General features: G+C 46.1%; 1 protein-coding gene across 1 annotated transcript; it reads right to left on the bottom strand.

Moving 5' to 3' along the window:
* Positions 1 to 1514: 1514 nt before the first annotated feature.
* Vamp1 (vesicle associated membrane protein 1) lies at positions 1515 to 8651 on the bottom strand. The gene is made up of 5 exons (XM_041643736.1): positions 8498 to 8651; positions 5172 to 5298; positions 4815 to 4973; positions 4307 to 4358; positions 1515 to 3895 (listed from the first exon to the last, which is right to left on the bottom strand). Coding segments are annotated over exons 1-5 (357 nt in total). The 5' UTR covers positions 8500 to 8651; the 3' UTR covers positions 1515 to 3878.
* Positions 8652 to 20492: the final 11841 nt, after the last annotated feature.

The raw sequence follows: 20492 nt of genomic DNA, 5'->3' as shown, positions 1-20492 counted from the left end.
CAAAAAAAATAAATAAATAAAATAAAATCTGTGTTTGTGCATGCCTGGGTGTGTGTCTGTGCACCACATGCATGAAGAAGCCTGCAGGGGTTAGAAGAGTCGCTGGAGTCATCCACGGTTGCAAGCTGCCATGTGGATGCTAGAGAGAGAAGCCAGGTCCTCTGGAAGTCCTCTTCAGATGCATCTACTTTATTGTTTTATGTGTATAATCATTTGTCTGCATGTATGTGTGTGCACCACCTGCATGCTTGGTACCAGAAGAGCATCAGCTCACCGGGGGCTGGAGTTACAGGTGGTTGTAAACCATCATGTGGGTGCTGAGAATCAAACGTGGGTCCTCTACAAGAGGAACAAGTGCTCTTAACCCCAAGCCAACTCTCCTGCCCTAAACAGAATTTAAAAAACAAAACAGGGCCGGGCGGTGGTGGTGCAGGCCTTTAATCCCAGCACTCGGGAGGCAGAGGCAGGCGGATCTCTGTGAGTTCCAGGACTGGTCTTGTTCCAGCCTGGTCTACAAGAGCTAGTTCCAGGACAGGCTCCAAAACCACAGAGAAACCCTGTCTCGAAAAAAAAAAAAAAAAAACAGGGGTGGTAGTATATGCATTTAATCCCAGCACATCAGGCAGATCTGAGTTTAAAGCCAGCCTGGTCTACAGAGTGATTTTTCAAGACAGCCACGGCTACACAGAGAAATCTTGTCTTGAAAAAAACAATAAAAATTCCCTGGGCTGACAGGAATGTGCCTTTAATCCCAGCACTGGAGGGGTAGAAGTAGGCAGAGCTCTGTGAGTTTGAGACCAGCTTGCTCTACAGAGTGAGTTCCAGAATAGCCAGAGTTGTGATACAGAGAAACCCTGCTTCAAAAAGAAAAAACGAAGAGAAAAGAAGAGAAAAAAGAAAAAGAAAAAAAAATTCCTGGGCTTAGAGCCACAGAGCAATGTCTGAAGGTGCTGGAGGGGCTGGAGAGACCACTACTTCACAGAGCACTGGCTGCTCTTGGAGAGGTTTGCTTCCCAGCACCTCCACGGTGGCTCGCAACCATGTGTAAATCCATGGGATCCAATGCCCTCTTCTGGGTGCCAGGCACACGTGGTGTAAATAAATAGATGCATGCAGGCAAACGCGCACATGCTTACAATAAACAGGAATCGGTCCTAAGGCGAACTTGCTATTTCAGAAGACCTTAGTCTGGAGAATGCACTTAAGAGACAAGCACAGTGGTGCACACTGGAAACCCCTGTCCTGAAACACTAAAAATAAATAAATAAAAATTAATTAGAAGGGAGGAGCAAACTATGCATGAGGACGAGAAAAAGGAGGTAAGGGCTGGAAGCCTCATCTAGGCACAACCCGTAAAAGACGATAAGCAGGTGGAGGCAGCCGGGGGAAGCCTGAGAAAGCCTGCAGTTGTTTGCCAGTGTGAGTGCCCACTCCGCTTCCTGTCATCACTTCCTCTCACCAGCACCTGCATGGGCTGGGCTGCTTCATGTACGAAGGCTAAGAACACAGACCACTTCCTCTGCCAACACAGAGACTTTAATTTCCAGGAAGACCGAAGAACACACACCAGGCAGCCCTTCTGGCCTACAGCCAACCTAGGATGACACCCTCTTCTCCCCTCCCCGGCACAACAACCCAAACAACAACCAAAATGATGTTGTGGAAGGAATTTGTATTTTTCGCCGTCATTGAGAATACATGAAATTGGTAGATATGTCACATGCCTTTGGTGGAAATACAACTCTTACTACTTTATACATAAACTATGAGACTGGGTTAGGAAAAAGACAGAGGCAATGACAGACACAATGGAAAGAAACCCCACATCATCTCATGACAAACCAAAGAAGGGGATGTGGGAAGCTTGGCTTCACTGGCTGCAAAGTCCCAGGGTTAGAGGCTTACTGCTCATGCACACGGGTGGTGGGAGCAAAGAGACTGCAAAGACACAGAAGTGGGCTCGGGTGGGGTGAGAAAGAAAGTAAAAGGCTAACACCCCAAAAGAACAAAACCAGCTACACCTGGTAAGCCTTAGCGGGACAGAAACCCAGGAATGAATTCCCGTGCTAGGACTGGGTGGGCCAACCGGGTAAATTTGCTCCAGGCTCGGAGTACATCGAGGACAGTGTCGGTTCTTCTCCAGCGATGACCCCCCCCTGCACTAGGCAAAGAGAAGCCCAGAGGATAGTGGAGAGCTTCGGGGGGACGTTGGGAGAGTACACTGACTGCTTTCTTCAGCTCTTCAGTCCCACTCTGAGGCAGGACGAAGGGAATGTGGGAAATGGGCAAAGGGAAAGAAGGATGGTTTTGCAGAGTGAAATGCTGCTGCGTGGAAAGGGGGCACGCAGGCTGGTACGGCCCCAGCCTCCTCCTGCTTGTTGACCAGAGGACAGAAGTAATAAAGTCCTGAGAGCACCCCCTCCTGCACTCCCCCCTAGCACCTGGGTTTATGGCATGCGCATCCTCTGTGAGGCTCAGCAGCAGCTCCCATCCTCAGGTTTCAGCCTCTATTCGCACAGGGCATGCAAAGGGAGTGGAGGAGAGGAGGCAATGCAGAATTCAGATGGGGGAGGATGGTTCCAGAGAAGATACTGAAGGAGGAGAAGCAGACAGCTCCAGATGCAAGGCCCCATGCTGGGACAGCAGTGCGCAGCACACCCGTCACGGGCGCAGTGCACAGCACACCTGTCACGGGCACAGTGCACAGCACACCTGTCACAGAGCATAGCACACCTGTCACAGAGCACAGCACACCTGTCACAGTGCACAGCACACCTGTCACAGAGCACAGCACACCTGTCACAGAGCACAGCACACCTGTCACGGGCACAGTGCACAGCACACCTGTCACAGAGCACAGCACACCTGTCACGGGCTCAGTGCACAGCACACCTGTCACGGGCACAGTGCACAGCACACCTGTCACAGGCTGGCACCCCTCCCATCCAAGACTGAGCTGCGGGCTTTGCTGGAAAGGCCTTCCTGCCACATCCCTATGTCAGGCAAGAATGAGAGAAAGGTGTGGAGAAGGGGGTTCTGTGGGAGCCTGGGAGTCTCACCATTTCACACCCAGTTCCCATTATCAACAGCAAGGGAGGCTGAACTTCAATAATGAGATGGCAAGAAGCATGTTCTCAAATGCTTGCTATTTCAAAGCTGATTGGAATCATTTGGTGCCCTCATGAGCAACATAGAACAGTTCAGAAAAGATGAAGAGACAGCGGCTCCTCCTAGACAGAGGCATGTGGGATGGCTTCTAGGAAGATGTAAGAGTCTCCTGCTGTTTTTATAATCAGTGAGTACTTGTTTTCTAGGCCCACAGAGAACAATGTCTAAGGCTGTAAAGTTCCCCAAAGACACAGAACATCTTACACTGACAGACAAGCAGTAACTACAAAATTCCAGTTTGACTTGTGTCTTTACACAGACCTCTGGGACCCGAGACCGGCCTGGTATGAAGGAAAGATTCCAGGGTAGTGGTTACCAACTATTATATAAAACAGGCAGCAAGTCATTACTTCCCAAGTAGTCTGGGTCCCTCGTGCTGAAGGCCAGCCTAGCTGGAGACAAACACCCTTCTCCTTCCCTCGGCCATGCCAGCTTCTCAGACACCCTGGCCACAGCACTTTTAAGCTCTGGGGTGAGGAGGGGGTGCCAGCTGTTGCTCTTTGGGTAGTGACGTCACGACCGGCCACGCGCAGCATTTCTGGTGTGAAGGAAGAGTGCAAACGGTTGCAACAGAAAAGGAGGCATGGGTGACGGAGAAGCCTGGGCTAGAATGGGGACAGGCAGATGAAGGAGTTGGCTGAGAGAGCAGACAGGAAGAAAAAGACATGAACTTGGATGGCAATGGAGAACAGAGACGGGATGGCACATTCTCAAGTAAAAAAGTAGACTGGACACAGGAATCAGGAAGTCCCAGACGAAGAAGAAAAAAAGAGACAGGAGAAAACAAGAGGGCAAGTTACATCACGTTACTAGACAACCAGGTCTCTCAGTTACAGGCAACCCAGTCCCAAGGTCTCCCTGGGACACAGGCAGAGACAAACAGCACAGCTACACTTCTCAGCAGAAGGGGCCATCTTCCCACAATTCTTTGAAGGGGGAGGCTTGTCCGTCAAGGAATCTCCTTGTCTTTGCCCTCCCTCCCCCCACCAACCAGGCAATGGTCCCACAGCAGCGGTCTCCATACCTCATTCAGAGCAGCCCCACTCCCCAGCAGGCAGGCAGGCAGACAGGCAGGGCTGGGAGAAGACTCCAGGACCTTCCCACCTCTTCACCCCATGGCAACCTCAGGGATACTTACTTACAATAACGACCACGATGATGGCACAGATAGCTCCCAGCATGATCATCATCTGAGGAGACATGACAGAGCATGAGCCCTTGGACTCAGGAAGGAAGAAGGGAACAGGACTAGAGACGAGAAGACATCCACAGGCTTCTGCTTCTCCCAGGCTCATAAAGACAGAGCACAGACACTCAGCCTTGTTTCTGCTTAGCTCCCGATGCCTGTTCATTCTTTCTTGGAATTCCAATGAAAAGGCAAATTTTGTGAAGTGTTAGCTACGTCTACAGACATTGTAATACATATACTGAGCCAGGGTGTTGCTGTTGGGGGTCTGAAGAAGAGCCAGGCGAGAATTTCTGGAAAAAAAAGCTACTTCACTAGCCTAAATTCTAAATTCCTCTACACAGGGCTTTCTCTGTGGTTCTGAATACTCTAGCCTACCCTGGTGGCCAATGCAGGTAATGCATATCAAGGAGGTGTGCAGACCTCAGAGGGAAAAGCAGGCGAGGGCAGGGAGGCGCACCTTGCAGTTTTTCCACCAGTACTTCCTTTTCAGCTTGGCAGCGCTGCTCTCAAACTGTGACGCTCCGGCCTGCAAGGCGTCAGCTCGGTCATCCAACTCTGACAGCTTCTGGTCCCTCTCTAGGACCTTGTCCACATTCACACGCATGATGTCCACCACCTGAGGGGGTGCAGGAACAGAGCTTCTGAGATTTCCCTACTAGAGACAGAGGAAATGAGCAATGCCCGGGAGATCACAAGCCAAGGCCTGTGAGTCCAAGGGCTGTTTGGCCCTGTATAGAAGAGAACAGATGAGATGATGCTTTCTGTTCCCGAGATTCTCAGTTTAGAAACTCTCAAGGATTGGCCAGGTACCTACCTCCTCCACTTGTGCCTGGGTTTGCTGTAGTCGTCTATTACTGGTCAAATTAGGAGGAGGACCAGGAGGACCTCCACCTGGGGCAGCCCCTTCTGTTCCTTCAGCGGGTGGCTGAGCTGGAGCAGACCTGTGGAGAGAAGCAAACAGTACAGTGACTGAGACAAGGAGAGACTCACAGGCATTGGCACGTACCGCCAAGCAAAGCGTGAATGCAAACAGAGAACTGTTTAGCTCCTCTGCAATCCCAAGAGCTGAGATACAGCCTAGAGACACGGGGCAGAGGCCGAAAGATCTCCTGCCATTCGGATGAGGGTCGCAGTGCCATTAAGAGATCTTGATTAGGGCTACCCTGTGATGTAAACTCAGGCACATCCTCTGGCAAATGGCCATAGGGACAAACACGCCAGCCTTGACCTAAATGGAATTTGCCTGGCCATTAGAAGTTCTTCCCACAAAGCCAGGCAGTTTGGATGCTCACCTTACGAGACCTGGATAGAGGTGGGCGGTCCTTGGGCTTCCCACAGGTCAGGGAACCCTGATTGCTCTTCAAGCAGATGAGGGAGGGGGACTTGATCGGGGGAGGGGGAGGGAAATGGGAAGCGGTTGCAGGGAGGAGGCAGAAATCCTTAATAAATAAATAAATAAATAAATAAAATAAAATTAAAAAAAAAAAAGAAGAAGTTCTTCCCATGAAATAAAACAGGAAAACCCAAGCCAGAAGAGAAAAGATTTGTAGAAAAGACTAAACTGTGAGGACAGCTGAGCTCTGGATGGAGTGTGACAGGGCCAAGCTTGTGGGGGTCCGGCCACAGTTAGGTTTTCTACTATAATTGGTGCATGCCAGCTGCTGTAAAAACAATCTGGAGACTCACCAAAGGCAACGTCTGCATAGACGGAGTGAGTCAGGGATATTTGCGTTATTTTTGGCAGAGAGAAGACAGGGGTTTCATTTAAATTGAATCTGGGGCTTAAAGCAATTACATTAATTGTTCCAAGAGCACAGACCCAAAGTAAAAACGCTAGAAATACTCTTCCCTGCACATGCAGCACTGTCGTCCCGTCCTTCTTCAGACTCAGCAGAGTCTCAGGGTGCTGCCCTGGGCCGGGGTCCGGAGAGAAAGCTTGAACTGCACTACTGTGCAGCATGTGAGGACGAGCCCCTCTTCCCGCACTGACGGCCAAGAGCACTCATGGCCTTGGAGGGAATGGTTCTGAGTGGGCTTGGTCTTGTCTTTGGTTTTGGTTGGTTGGATTTTTTTCTTTTCTTATGTATTTATTATTTAAACAAATTTAGAGGCAGGTTATTTCCTGTTCCCTAGCTGTCCCAGAACTCTCTCTGTAGACCAGCCTAGCCTAAAACCGAGATCCACCTGCCTCTGCCCTCCCAAGTGCCAGGGTTAAAGGAGTGTGTCCACATGTGTAGTAAGTGCGAGGTCTTTAAGATAAGCTTGTCTCTGACACTCACCAGCTAACAAGTTCCCAAAATCAAACCTACAAAAGGAGATTTTTTTTTTCCCTGCCATGTGGAGGCTTCACAAGCAAGGTAAAGAGAGATATCTAAAATTTGATGGAGAATAGAAATTTCTTAAACTCCATAAAACATCCTTGCCAGAGAAGTCCAAGAATAAATAAGGTAGAAGTTAAGCCATCATGAAGTTGCCAAAAAAGGAAATTCCTTGATTAATCACATAGAATTAATACCCTGAATCTCCTTTTCCATAAGTAAGTAACTTTCTTCTAGACAAGATGCTCTCGCCCCTAGAGAGGCCATATTCAGATTACATTGGCTTCTTCCACTTAAAGAGTCACTTTCCCATGTCCTCCCTAGACACTGAGGAAGGAAAGGAAGATGCAGAGCCGTGGGAGCCACAAGGCTTGCGCTGCTATTGAGCGAGCTAAGCAATCTAGTTCTAGACTGAGGGCAGGGATTCCAATGAGTTGGTAGCAGCTAGTGTTGGAAGGAGTCCAGGATGGTGGCACCAATGACAAGACTAAGGTCAGAGACCTCGTGATTCCCGGCTAGCCATCATGCTTTCCCTTCCTCCTCCAGCCTCACACATGAAACCACCTGGAGAGAGTCGGCTACAAAGGGCCCCTCCCCAAATAAAGTAGCTTGTCAAAAATGCACAAAATGTTAAAACCACAAAACCCAAAAAGAAAGAATGGGATGACTGTGAGCTTTTAAAGGGCTCACTTCACTTACTACTTGTTAGGAGCTGGAAACACTCCACATTAACCTACCCAGGGAGTTATAATCCTTATGTAATACAAGTCAATCCTTTTTTTTTTTTTATCATCAAAAGAAGCAACACAAACCGAGTGGTGCACACCTTTAACCCCAGCACTTGGGAGGCAGGGGCAGGCAGATCTCTGAGTTCGAGGCTAGCCTAGTCTATAGAGGGAGTTCTGGGACAGCCAGGGTTACACAGAGAAACCTGGTCTGGAAAAGCCAAACAAGGGAGGGATGGAGAAAGGGAGAGGGAGAGAGAGGGAGGGAGAGAGGGAAAATGTAAGCAAGCAAGCGCACACACACACACACACACACACACACACACAAATACATCTAGCACCAGGCAAGCGATCCAGGCAATTCAGAAAGGAAATCCTTCATTATGTGTATGTGATCATGAAGGGAGTTCTTAATTTATCTAGCCACAGATCTTCAGAAGACGGTGATGCTGAACACAACTGGAGACGAACTATGTGTTTTGGATGAAATGAAGAATTCACTGGCCTCCCTAATTCTCCTCCAGTACTTGAAAGCACCTTAGCATAAACGGCTGCATCTCTTGCCACTGTCCCCTGAGACTTTCTGAGCGGTTCACAAGGCGCCACAGAACTAGCAAGTAAGTTTCTGCAGCTTTGCTCGCAGCCATGGGGCAGGAACATCACACTTTTTTTGGGTGAGGGGCATGCAGAAACCCAGAGACTGCAGGCAACCCGAGTTACTACGGATGGGTGCACCAATAAGTCTTCTCAGAGGCAGATTCTGTCAAACAAGAAGGGTCTCCCAGTTCCCTGCCCATTATCTATACCTCCCCCAATTCTTCCCCTTTGGGCTTCCACGATATAAAGACGAGAGGAGAGGATGCAATGAACGTGGGACCCCCGCGCCCCTGCCCTGCAGAGGAGTGCCGACTGCAGTTGGTGCGGGATGGAGCGCTGCCCGCATCCCGGGGTGGCCCGGTCTGGGGGCGGCGCGAGCCGGTGGTTCCCGGCGTCGCTGCAGCTGCTGCAATGCGCCATTTTCCGTCCCGCAGAGTTGGACACTGCGGAGGGAGAGTCCGTAAGGAGGTGTCGAGGACCCTAGACCAGAGTCAACTCACATTTTTCTGATAGAGGAAGTGGAGGTCCGTCCCTCTCTGGAGAATGCAACGAGACAGACAGGGAGCCGCTGCGGATGAAGCAGACGGAACTGCGGAGCTCCGCCTCACACGCGCTACCCGGAACTCTAACTGCTGTGGAACTTACTGCAGGTGCGGCGCCGACTCCGGGCTTTATTAGCGATGACCACGCCTCTCGGGTGACGTTGACATCTCTAGATCCAATCCACGCGGGGCATGTCCTCCCAGCCCCGCCCCTGCAGCTACACCAATCACAGTTTTCCTCTCATTCATTGCTCCTCCTTCACCGGCCAATACAACGGTGGTTGTTTAACGTCCAGATCAGACTCAGCGCTTGAGTTAGGCGGTTTGTGGCGCCTGCCAACCAATCGCTGAGCCGGAGGCTCCTGCCACTCTTACTGCTCCCGCCCACAGCACCTGGCGAAAGGAAACCCAGGTGACCTGGACCCTGGAATCCTCCGGGCTGCGGTGGCTCAGCACGGGTGCAAATTCATGGCGCATCCGCTAGACGGCCCTCCTGCCACCCTCTCCGCTTGAGAACGTAAAGCCAAATTTTTTTGTTTTTTTTTTTTTTTGTTTTTAATATAGCATCTCCTAAATGAACTTCGTCCTAAACTGCTCCGTCTAGGTTACCACAGCGACTTAGTTAACCCAGCCCAGAAACTAGACTTCCCAGTTTTGAGGTTTGGTTGGCTGGTTTTGTTTGTTTTGTTTTCTCATGCCTTTTTTAAAAAACTTTTTTTTCTCATTTATTTTTACTTTATGGTACAAATTTTTGCCTGCATGTATGCTTGCCTAGTGCTCTTGGAGACCAGAAGAGTACTTCCCTGAAACTTGAATTACAGATGGTTTTGTGTGCATGTGGGTGCCTGAGTGCTGAGATCTAAACCCTCTGCAAAAGCAGTATGTTTTCAACCACTGAGCCGTCTCCCTGCAGCTCCAGCCCTTCCTCTACACCACCTCCAAAAACTCATTAAGGAGTAGATTTTTCATTTGTGGGGAGGGGGCTGTGAGGTTTCTCTATCCTGGCTGTCCTGGAACTCGCTTTGTAGGCTGGCCTCGAATTCACCGAGATCCGTCTGCCTCTGCTTCTCAAGTACTGGAATTTAAGGTGTCCACCATTAGCTCCTGGGCTGATTTTTCTTTCTTACTATTTAAAAAATTTTTCTTTTTTTTTTTTATAATATATTTATTATGTATACAATATTCTGTGTGTATGCCTGCAGGCCAGAAGAGGGCACCAGACCCCATTACAGATGGTTGTGAGCCACCATGTGGTTGCTGGGAATTGAACTCAGGACCTTTGGGAGAGCAGGCGGTGCTCTTAACCACTGAGCCATTTCTCCAGCCCCTAAAAAATTTTTCTTCTTTCTTCCAATAGTATCCCTTTCCTAGACATCAATTGTAAAACTCAACATTATTTTATGCCTCACATCTTAAAAAGCAGTTATACATGTGATTTTTTTCTTTTTGTTTTTTCTAGACAAGGTTTCTCTGTAGCTTTGGAGCCTGTCCTGGAACTCGCTCTGTAGACCAGGCTGGCCTCGAACTCACAGAGATCCACCTGCCTCTATCTTCGGAGTGTTAGGATTAAAGGCATGCACCATCACCGCCCACCGTGATGCATTTTCTTAGCCCTGGAATTTTTAATTTACATTTATTGAAAGCTTGGATTTGTCTGCAGTGTAAATTTTTATCTCACCCTTGGGCATTCATACAAAGGAAAATGGAAAATAATAACATAATAATGGAACACCTACAACTTCACATTCAGAGGCTTTTTTGTTTATTTATTTTTTAAAGAGGCTTGTGTAGTCCAGGATGGCTTGGAATATGATATGTAACCAAGAATGACACTGAAATTCTGGTCCTCCCTACTTCCACTTTCTGAGTGTTGGGATTACGGACGGACACGTACCACCTTTCTTGCCAGAGTGTTTGGGTCACACTCAGTTTCTTTTACACACCAGCAAATCACTCTGCCAACTGAGCCACGGCCCCACCCCAAGCCCAGTTCTCAGCAATTCATAGTTTCCCCTTGGGTGGATGTTCACATGGTAAGTCTTTAGTGGTGCAGCATTTCCCAAGCGGCTAAAGATAGCTCTCCTCTCCCTCTGGAATGTTCTTTCAAGCCTCTGGCATCCATTTTCCAAGGTTTAGTGCTCTTGAGCAGGTATGACAAACACAGTGTGGTTACTACCTAAGAGCTACAGCAAAGCACCCCAGTTTAATAGATGCCAAAAAGTCAAAAGAAAGAAAGGAAAGGGGGACACGCTAGGCTCAAGCCTGTGCCCAGTCTTGTTATCAGGGTACCTATCTAAATACCATAATCACCATGCGTGGCATTTATTTTTCTTTTTTAAAATTCTTACTTTAAATCCTATTTTTGGTTTGTTTTTCGAGACAGGGTTTCTCTGGCTGTTTTCAAGCTCAGAGATTCAATTCCTCTGCATCCAGAGTGCTGGAATTAAAGGCGTTCCCCACCATGCCTGGCTTTTAGATCTTTTCGCGTCAGGCAGGCTGTGACTCAGTTTGGTTTTCTGAGCTGGATCAAACGATGCTCAGGCTTCAGCCCGCCCAGTGCTGGGATGACACTAAACGTCTTAAAATGATGTTCTTGAGCTGACAAGAAAGTCAACATGGTCTCAAGACCAACACGAGCAAAAGCTGATGATCCTCCAAGAGGCAGCTGAACATGGAGCACGGTGGCCTCGTGGGTGCCACTGTACCATAGGAAACAACACGAAGGTCTTTCTCAAAGTTAGAAATCTAATAGCAAGTCCCTGTGTGAGGCGGGAACCCCTATGTTGGCAACTAAGAGGTTTTAAAGAGATGCCACTCAAGTGTTCTGCAAATGAAATTATTGGCAAACTAGGTGCCCGTTTAAGCTTGCTCTCTCCCTCTCCCTCTCCCTCTCCCTCTCCCTCTCTCTCTCTCTCTCTCTCTCTCTCTCTCTCTGCCTCTTCTTGTCCTTTTGAATATCTGAATTCATAACCTTGAACTGTTTTTAATACTTTTGCCTGAAATACTTGTTTTAGTCACTTTTGAAAGCTTTAGCGCTCCTCTTCCTAAAACCAACATGGCAAGAATTTCCAAGTGCTCTGGGGTTGACAAGCACCCAGCACCAGAAGGAGCAACACACACCTCCCTGGTGAGCTCCCTTGCAATAGAGGCCTTGGGGAATTTTCACAGAGACAGTTCCAAGAGAAATAAACTGTGGTCAGATGCTTAAAACAAATCAGGGAAGAAATGCCAAGAATCAGGGAGGCAGACACAGGAATTAAGGAAATTAAAAATATCATGCCAAGCAGTTCAATGTCTGAGTAGTAAAGGATCTAAAAAGGAGAAAACAGGATATATGAGAAAAGAAAATGAATGGCTATGGATTTAATTATAAAATAAATGCAACAAAAACTTTCAGAATTAAATGAGATTTTCAAACTAAATAGTGGCTTCTAGCTACCACAGTGAAAGAAAAACAATCATACCAAAGACACATCTTTCTGTAATCTCAGAACAAGGGAGGAAAACAGAGGGTCTTAAAATCTTTCAAAAGGAGAATACAAATGGAACAGAAAAGAAAATGGCACCCCAACATGGCAGTGGCTCTTTTAAAAGCAACAACTTCCAGGGGCTGGAGAGATGCTCAACAGGTAAGAGCTGCTCTTCCAGAGGATGCAGATTAGTTCCTAACACCCACATGGTGCCTCACAACCATCTGCAACTCCAGTTCCAGGGGATCTGACACCCTCTTTTGGCCTTACAGGTACTGCACACGCATGCACATACATACACAGAAGCAAACATGCCCACACATATACATAAAATAAATACTTTTACCTGGGCAAAATGATTATTAGCCTAGAATTCTATAACATCTCAAGTATTGATGAAAATGAGAGGAAACGGGCTGGAGTCATATCCCTGTAATATCACCACATAGGAGAGAATGGATAAGAGAATCACTTGAGGCCAGAAGATCAAATCAGCACCACCTGCCCTGACTAGATTAGGAGGAAGTACACCCTATGATGAACAGTTCCCAGGCAAGTATCTGACAGCTTAGATATTTGAAAGCTGTTTTGGCGGTTTTCTAAAGCCATTACAAAACACTATGACCAAGGCAACTTATAAAAGAAAGCATTTAATGTTTGGGCTGTGGTGTAAAAGATATGTTACATTGTTTGTGTTGTGAAATACTGCTTTAACTACGTAAAGGTGTGTTACATTTGTTTAACTATGTAAAGATGTGTTACATTTGTTTAATTCTGTAAAGATGTTGCTGTTTTATCTTGCCTGCATAAGGAACCTAATTGGTCTAATAAAAAGCTGAATGGCCAGTACTTAGGCAGAGGAGGCATAGGCAGGGCTGGCCAGCAGAGAGAATAAGTAAGAGGAGGAATCCAGGCTCCAGAGAGTGAAGAAAGAACGAGTAATAAGCCAGGGGTCAGTCAGGCAACTGCCAGACAGAGAGACATGGAAGAAGCCAGAAAAGTAAGACATACAGAATGAAAGAAAGTTTAAAAAAATCCCAATGGCAAAACATAGTGGAAACAGAATAAAGTAAGTTATACGAGCTAGTGGGACAAGCATAAGACCGAACATTCAGAGTTCGAGACCAGCCTGGTCTACAAGAGCTAGTTCCAGGACAGGCTCCAAAACCACAGAGAAACCCTGTCTCAAAAAACCAAAAAAAAAAGACCGAACATTCATAATTGATAAGTCTTTGTGTCATGATTTGAGTGACCCAAAAGGAAGCGTGCTACAGCGGTCTCACAGTTCCAGAGGGTGAAAATGACAATCATGGCAGGGAGCTTGGCAACAAGCTAACTAGATCCTATGTCTGGCCCACAAACATGAGGCAGAGATAAGGAGAGAGCTAAATGGGGATAGCTGGGTTTTTTAAACTGCAAAGCTCACCCCCAGTGATATATCTCCTCTAACAAGGCCAAACCTTCAAATAATTCCCAAAGAGTTCACCAACTGGAGACCAAGACTTAAAATACATGAGCCAGTTTTGCCAAGAAGAAAACAAGCTCCAAGTGTAGTGTCTTCAGTGCCCAACATTCTCTTAGGAATAGATTGGTGCTGCCCAGAGCAATCGTGTCTCATGTCAACAGAACCCTAAGTTATTTAAATGCCATATTCTACAGTTCTTTAAAGTGATTGAAGATTGCCTATCTATGCAGAATACAATTTATATGTATCTAAAGAACCTGATTATTCTAACTATAAGTATGACAAACATGAATGACTATTGACCTATAATTATTAATACCTATATAGCTTAAAGACTAAGACTTCCTATTAGAATATTAGATAATCCTAAACAAATGTGCAGCAAATGAGGACAATGACCTCAAAATGTAAATAATGTGGAGCCGGGCAGTGGTGGTGCATGCCTTTAATCCCAGCACTCGGGAGGCAGAGGCAGGCGGATCTCTGTGAATTCGAGACCAGCCTGGTCTACAAGAGCTAGTTCCAGGACAGGCTCCAAAACCACAGAGAAACCCTGTCTCGAAAAACCAAAAAAAAAAAAATGTAAATAATGTATAAGTATCTTGATCAGAGGTAGAAATATATAATGCAACATGATAAATATATCCTAAAATTGTATCAATAAACAGTCTTAAGCAGAGGTAGAAACATGCATGCACACAATATGACAAAAATAACTTTGCATAGGTGTACAAATATTGTAGACAGAAATAGGAGCAGATTTAATATAACAAATATAATTTGAATTTATAGTAATATACAAGAATCTATACCAATGTAAATTGTCTATAAATAATAGCTCAGAAGTATTCACTCTATTACTCACTATTATTATTAATGTGAGTAAACTCACACTAATCTACATATTATCCCATCCAATTTTCTATTTTTTCCCCAAAGGAGATCCATGTGCCTACATAATTTCCATCCCAACCCCCAACCTTATACCAGTAATAATCAATCCCTAATTGATGTCCCTAGCCCTGAAGACAAACTTTGTTGGGAGAAGGGACGTCATCTTCTAGAATTACTTCCAGCTGTCATGGGGCAATGTTCTTTCTATGGGATCCTGTAAAATGAAAAGATAGTGAAATTTTAGGATTACTGTCTTATATAATTTTGCAAATAGTCTCTGAGTAGTTGATAGGGTTTTTCTGAAGTTCTTATTTGAAGTTCCATTCCGGCCAGAATGTTGTAAGAATGTACACCATTTCAGTTAACCAAGTTGGAGTCACTTTGAGAAGCTGGTACCCAAAACCGATCTTAAAGTAGTGCTATCAGCATCATGATGTCATATCAACCAGGTAGAACCATTGTTGTGGGGCCCCATCTTCTTCCTGGAAACTTGGGCGCCAAATGTAGAGGATTGCATAAGTATTCCCACACTAGCTCAGAATGGAGTATAATAAAAGGTTCTTTATTTAGGGATAGACTCATAGATCATCAGTCCTCTGTATGAGTGTGGAACAGGAACCAAATCCAGCAGCCAAGCAAGAGAGCACACACTTCTACATCTGTTTTTATAGTACCTAAGACCACGCCCAAAGTGGGCCAGCATCTCAAAGGCCATTGGCTGAAGAAGTTCCCCCCAGCAGCATAACTTGAGGAAAATGTTACCTTATTAGAAATAATAAGGCTAATTTGTAAAAAATTTTAAATTGCAATGATGTATTGTTTTTCTTTATTGTTATTTTATGTGTATAAGTGTTTTGCCTGCATCTGTGTCTATGTACCATGTGAATGCAGTGCCTATGAAGGCCAGAAGAGGACGTTGGATCACCTGAGGCTGGAGTTACACACAGCTGTGAACTGCTCTGTGAGTCCTAGGAATTGAACCCAGGTCCTCTAGAAGAGCAATCAGGGCTCTTAGGGACTGAGTCCTCTCTCCAGCACCAAAACTTAAAACTTCAGTCTTTCAGACATAGGAATAAAAAGAAAGTTATTGAGTAGGAAAAACATTTGCAGATAATAGATCTGATAAAGAACCACCTCTGCCTCCCAAGTGTTGCAACGGGATTAAAGGCGTGTGCCACCACCACTTAGGAAAGTTATTAATGTCATAAAAAGGCATCATGGTGGGCCTCTAAGGAGCACTCAAGCCCTAGAAGGTTTTAGCAGGGTCGCCTCTTATAGGTTTCAGAGATGGGAGGAGGCTGATGAGTAGCCTATGGTATTACAGTCAGGTCGTCTCTGATTCCTGGGCAGCATGGGTGGTGGGGAAGGTCCGGTCCTTTAGTTAATGTGTGCCCATCCTATGGGAAATGGAGTGGTTTGAATGAGAAGACCCCATAGGCTTATGTATCTGAATGCTTGGTCCCCAGTTGGTGGAGCTGTTTGGGGAGGATTAGGAGGTGTGGCCTTGTTGGAAGAGATGTGTCACTGGGGGTGGGATTTGAGGTTTCGAAAACCCACACCTTTCCCAGTTAGCTATCTCTCTGCCTCCTATGTGTGGACCAGATGCAAGTTCTCGGCTATTGCTGCAGCGCCATGCCTGCCCTGTTTCCATGCTCCCCACTGAGATGATCATGGACTCCAAGCCTCTGAAACTGTAGTCAGGCCCCAGTAAACTCTTTCTCCTGTAAGCTGCCTTGGTCATTATGACTCTTCACAGCAATGGAAACATAGTTTAAGACAGGAGGTGTCACTTACAGCCCCTGATAGCTTAGAGTCCTTGTTAAACTTGCTTTCGGGAAATTAGGGTTTCAGAGTCACAGACAGTCACGGTATTGTGCCTGCCATTTCTTTCACAGAATCTGTGAGAACAGAGACAGAAAGAGGCTGCTGCAGGTGACCGTGATCTGAATATCCCTTAGTCCAAATCAACACACAAATGTTCACAGTACTATTTAAAATATCCCCAAATTGGACATATTGTCTGTCTACCGAGACGTGGGTAAATCATATAATATGACATATCCATACAATGGAATGTTCCTTGGCATCAAAGAGGAATGAATTATTATTTGTACATGCTAGAGCATAGGCGAGCCTTGCTGAGTTAAAAAAAAAAGTCCCAAGTGGTCATATATTTATGATAAATTTACATAAAATTAAATATCCATAATACATGAGAACGGGGATGGTAATAGTTATGGAAGGGAAGGGTAATTGGAAGTGATGGCTAAGAGAGAGACCATGAAAAGTGTTTTAAAATCAATTATGGTGATGGGTACACAGCTCTAAACAGTCCTTCCTTTCTCTTTGAGGTCTTTCCTCTCGCAGTCAGGCGGCCCTCACCATTAAGGCTTCAGCAGATGTGAGATCCAACCTGAACAAGGGCCAGGCTGCCCGAGGACTGACGGGAAGGTTTTTTTTGTTTTGTTTTGTTTTTTTGTTTTTTGTTTTTTGTTTTTCGAGACAGGGTTTCTCTGTGGTTTTGGAGCCTGTCCTGGAACTAGCTCTTGTAGACCAGGCTGGTCTCGAACTCACAGAGATCCGCCTGCCTCTGCCTCCCGAGTGCTGGGATTAAAGGCGTGTGCCACCACCGCCCGGCACGGGAAGGTTTTCTTAAGGCAAAATGCGAGTGCAAGCTCCTTGGCATTTAAACTGCCGAGGAGTCCTCAGCAGATAAAACTGGGCTGTCCACTACAGAAGAAAAATGTTATGCCCAAATCCGTGGGTCCCCACAAAAGCCAACAAAGGAGACAGAGTCCCGTATGTGAAAGCAAAGAGCCTTTTTTTTAATCAAGTTTGCAAACTCAGTCTCTCCGCATGTCCAACATATTGGAATATCCGGAGAGCCCCAAGCTCAATTAGAATTGGGGTTTTATAGTAGTAAAGGTGGGGGTGAGGGGTCTCTGAGGTCCAGGACCCCTGATTGGCTGACATTTGTCTAAAGGTGTCCTGGTGAAGTGCTGGCAGGTGTTTCTATCTACAGTGCTTGGAATGCCAGGAATTTCCTTTGAATGGTCTGCTCTTGGGTGGGGGTCAGGTAATCGTGGCCTGCAAGGCATTGTCTCAGGGTAAACTATTGAGACTCCAGACTCCATTTAAGTTTATCGATGGCCAGAGTCCCAGGTGATAATGTTTGGAGGAGGTAAAGAACTTTCTTTCTGCCCAGACTTAGATTATCATGGCTGGCTCTCACAGAAAACACACAAACAAAAAAAGGAATAGTCGGAGCCGGGTGGTGGTGGCGCACACCTTTAATTCTAGCACTCGGGAGGCAGAGGCTGGCGGATCTCTGTGAGTTCAAGGCCAAGCCAGCCTGGTCTACAAGAGCTAGTTCCAGGACAGGAACCAAAGCTACAGAGAACCTGCTTGAAAATCAAAAAAAGAGAAAGGAATAGTCGGATGAAATTTAAAAGAACCAGCTGCACAGTCAAAGTGCTGCAGCCATCACTGGTGCATCTCATGCAGATATGATGGCCAAGAGGGATCAGAAACCAGAACTTAGAAAAGCTCAGCTTGAGCAGGCTCTCGGAGCTGCCAAGGATGCAAAAAAGGGCTAAGCAGACATCAAATCAGACAGCGCCAAAGCAGAAGGCTGATGCCAGGAAGATCTAGGCTCCTCGAGTTGGAGGAAAATGTTAATTAGGTAAACCAGTTTCAAATAAAGATCCATCTGTGACTAAAATACAAAAACTAACAAACAAGTTTTAAGAACATAATTATTCCACTGAACACTACTCAGCTCAAAATAACATTTATAAATTCCTAATCATTCAAACACTGCTTGCTGATGGAAGCCAGAAAATGATACAGTAAAATGAGGAAGAGAGAAATGTGGAGCGAAGGAGAAAAAGAGAGGGAGGGGTAATGTGGTGTCCTGGCAAAGATGAGGTCTCTTGTAAAATCGTGCCTGGGGTTGGGGAGATGGCTCAGTGGATAAAGTTCTTACTGTGCAAACACAAGGGCTTGAGTTCAGATCCCCATGACCCACATAATAAGCCATATGCTGTAACCCCAGTGCTGGGGCCGCAGAGGGAAGGGAATCCCGGGCCCTCGGTGGCCAGCCAGTCTAGCCAAAGCAACAAGCTGCAGCCTCAGTAACAGAGGTGGAAGAGTCAATATGGTGGTGGCATATGCCTTTAATACCAGCGCTCAGGTGGAAGACACAGACAGATCTCTAAGAGCTTGAGGCCAACCTGATCTACATAGTGACTTTCTAGGCCAGCCAGGACTACCTATACAAAGAACCTGCCTCAAAAAAAGAAAATAGGGAGATTAGATGACTCAGCAGTTAGAGTACTGGCTGCTCTCGCAGGGAACCCCGGTTTAATTTCCAGTACCTATGCTGCAGCTCAAAACAGACTGGAACTCCAGGTGCAGGAGATCCAATACCCTCTTCTGGACATAAATAAATAGGGGCTGGAGAGATGGCTCAACAGCCAAGAGCACCAGCAGCTCTTCCAGAGAACCCACGTTTGATTCCCAGACCCCATATAATAGTTTACAACCTTCGCCGGGCGGTGGTGGCGCACACCTTTAATCCCAGCACTCAGGAGGCAGAGGTAGATGGATCTCTGAGAGTTCGAGGCCAGCCTGGTCTACAGAGTGAGTTCCAGGACAGGCTCCAAAGCTACGGAGAAACCCTGTCTCAAAAAACAAAACAAAAAATAGTTTACAACCTTCAAAACACCAGACCCAGGGAATCCTACGCCCTCTTCTGGCTGCCAAAGGCACTTGCATGGTGCACAGACAGATAAGGAGGCAAAACACTCACACACATAAATAATAAATCTTTCTAATTTTCTAGGCATTTGCTTTTCTATGTTCATTTTATTGTCACTGAATTTTTGTTTGGTTGGTCTTATGCGCTGCTGAGGATCAAGCCCAGAGTCTTGTGCAGCCTAAGCAAGAAGTCTGCCAGCTGAGATAAAACCACAACCCTACTACATAAATCTTTAAAAAAATAAAAAAGTTATATATGTTTATGATACACAGCTCAAATGATATGTCTCAAAGATATATACATTGAGGATAGCAAAATAATAATAATAATAATAATAATAAATGGCTAAAATGAACATTGCCTTATGTTGCGGGAGGTCCTCCCGCTCCTTCAGCCAATAGCCGTTGAGATACCAGCCCATTGGGGTGTGGTCTCCCTTTAAAAAAGCAGCCACTTCCCTCTCCTCTCTCTTTGCTTCCTGCTCTGCTTCCAACAACTAGACTCCTTCCTGATTGCGCAGAGGGCTGTTGTCTGGGACGGTGATCTGTAAGTTTTTTCCCCTTTAATAAATACCATCCTATTAATCATAATTCCAAACTGGTGTGGGATTGTTTGTGACTTACGCCTTCATCAGCCTTATATATGTCTTATTTACGTTTCTGTTGCTGTGAAGAGACCATAACCAAGACAAAGAACATTTCATTGGGAGAGTTTTTATGGTTCAGAGGTTGAGTCCATGAACAGCCTAGCAGAGAGAATGGCAGCAGGCAGGCATGGCGCCGGAGCAGTAGATGGGAGCTTACATCTTGTCCACAGCAGCAGGTAGAGACACACATACACATACTGGGCCTGGCATGGGCTTTTGAAACCTCAAACCCACCCCCGGTGGCACACTTCCTCCAACAAAGCCAAACCTCCTAATCCTTTCCAAACAGTTCCACCAACTGGAGACCAAGCATTCGAACATATGAGACTGTGGGGGGGGGGTTGTCATGCAAACCACCACAGTATATATATCTTTAACTTTTTAAATTACATTTAGTTATTGTGTATCTTCATATAAGCGAGCCTATGGGGGCTGTTGCCATTTAAATCACACACACACACACACACACACACACACATATATCTTTATAATCTATTTAACTGCATATGAGGTTATGGGAACCATTGTCATTCAAACCACCACAATATAGTTAAATTTTAAAATTACATTTATTTTGTTAGTGTGTGTGTATCTGTGAGTGTCCGTGTGGTCAAACTCTTTTTGGGAAGGAGTAGGAGGTGTGGCCTTATTGGAGGAAGTGTGTCACTGGGGTGCTGCGCCAGCGCGGGCTGGAACCAAGAGTCTCAGCGGAGGATGTC

The sequence above is a fragment of the Microtus oregoni genome, unplaced genomic scaffold, assembly GCF_018167655.1.
Source record: "Microtus oregoni isolate MIOR12 unplaced genomic scaffold, Mior012 000002F_ref0000024, whole genome shotgun sequence".
NCBI classification, from domain to species: Eukaryota; Metazoa; Chordata; class Mammalia; order Rodentia; family Cricetidae; genus Microtus; species Microtus oregoni.
Note: the sequence above shows the minus strand (reverse complement) of the source record. Positions and strands in the feature narration are given on the sequence as shown.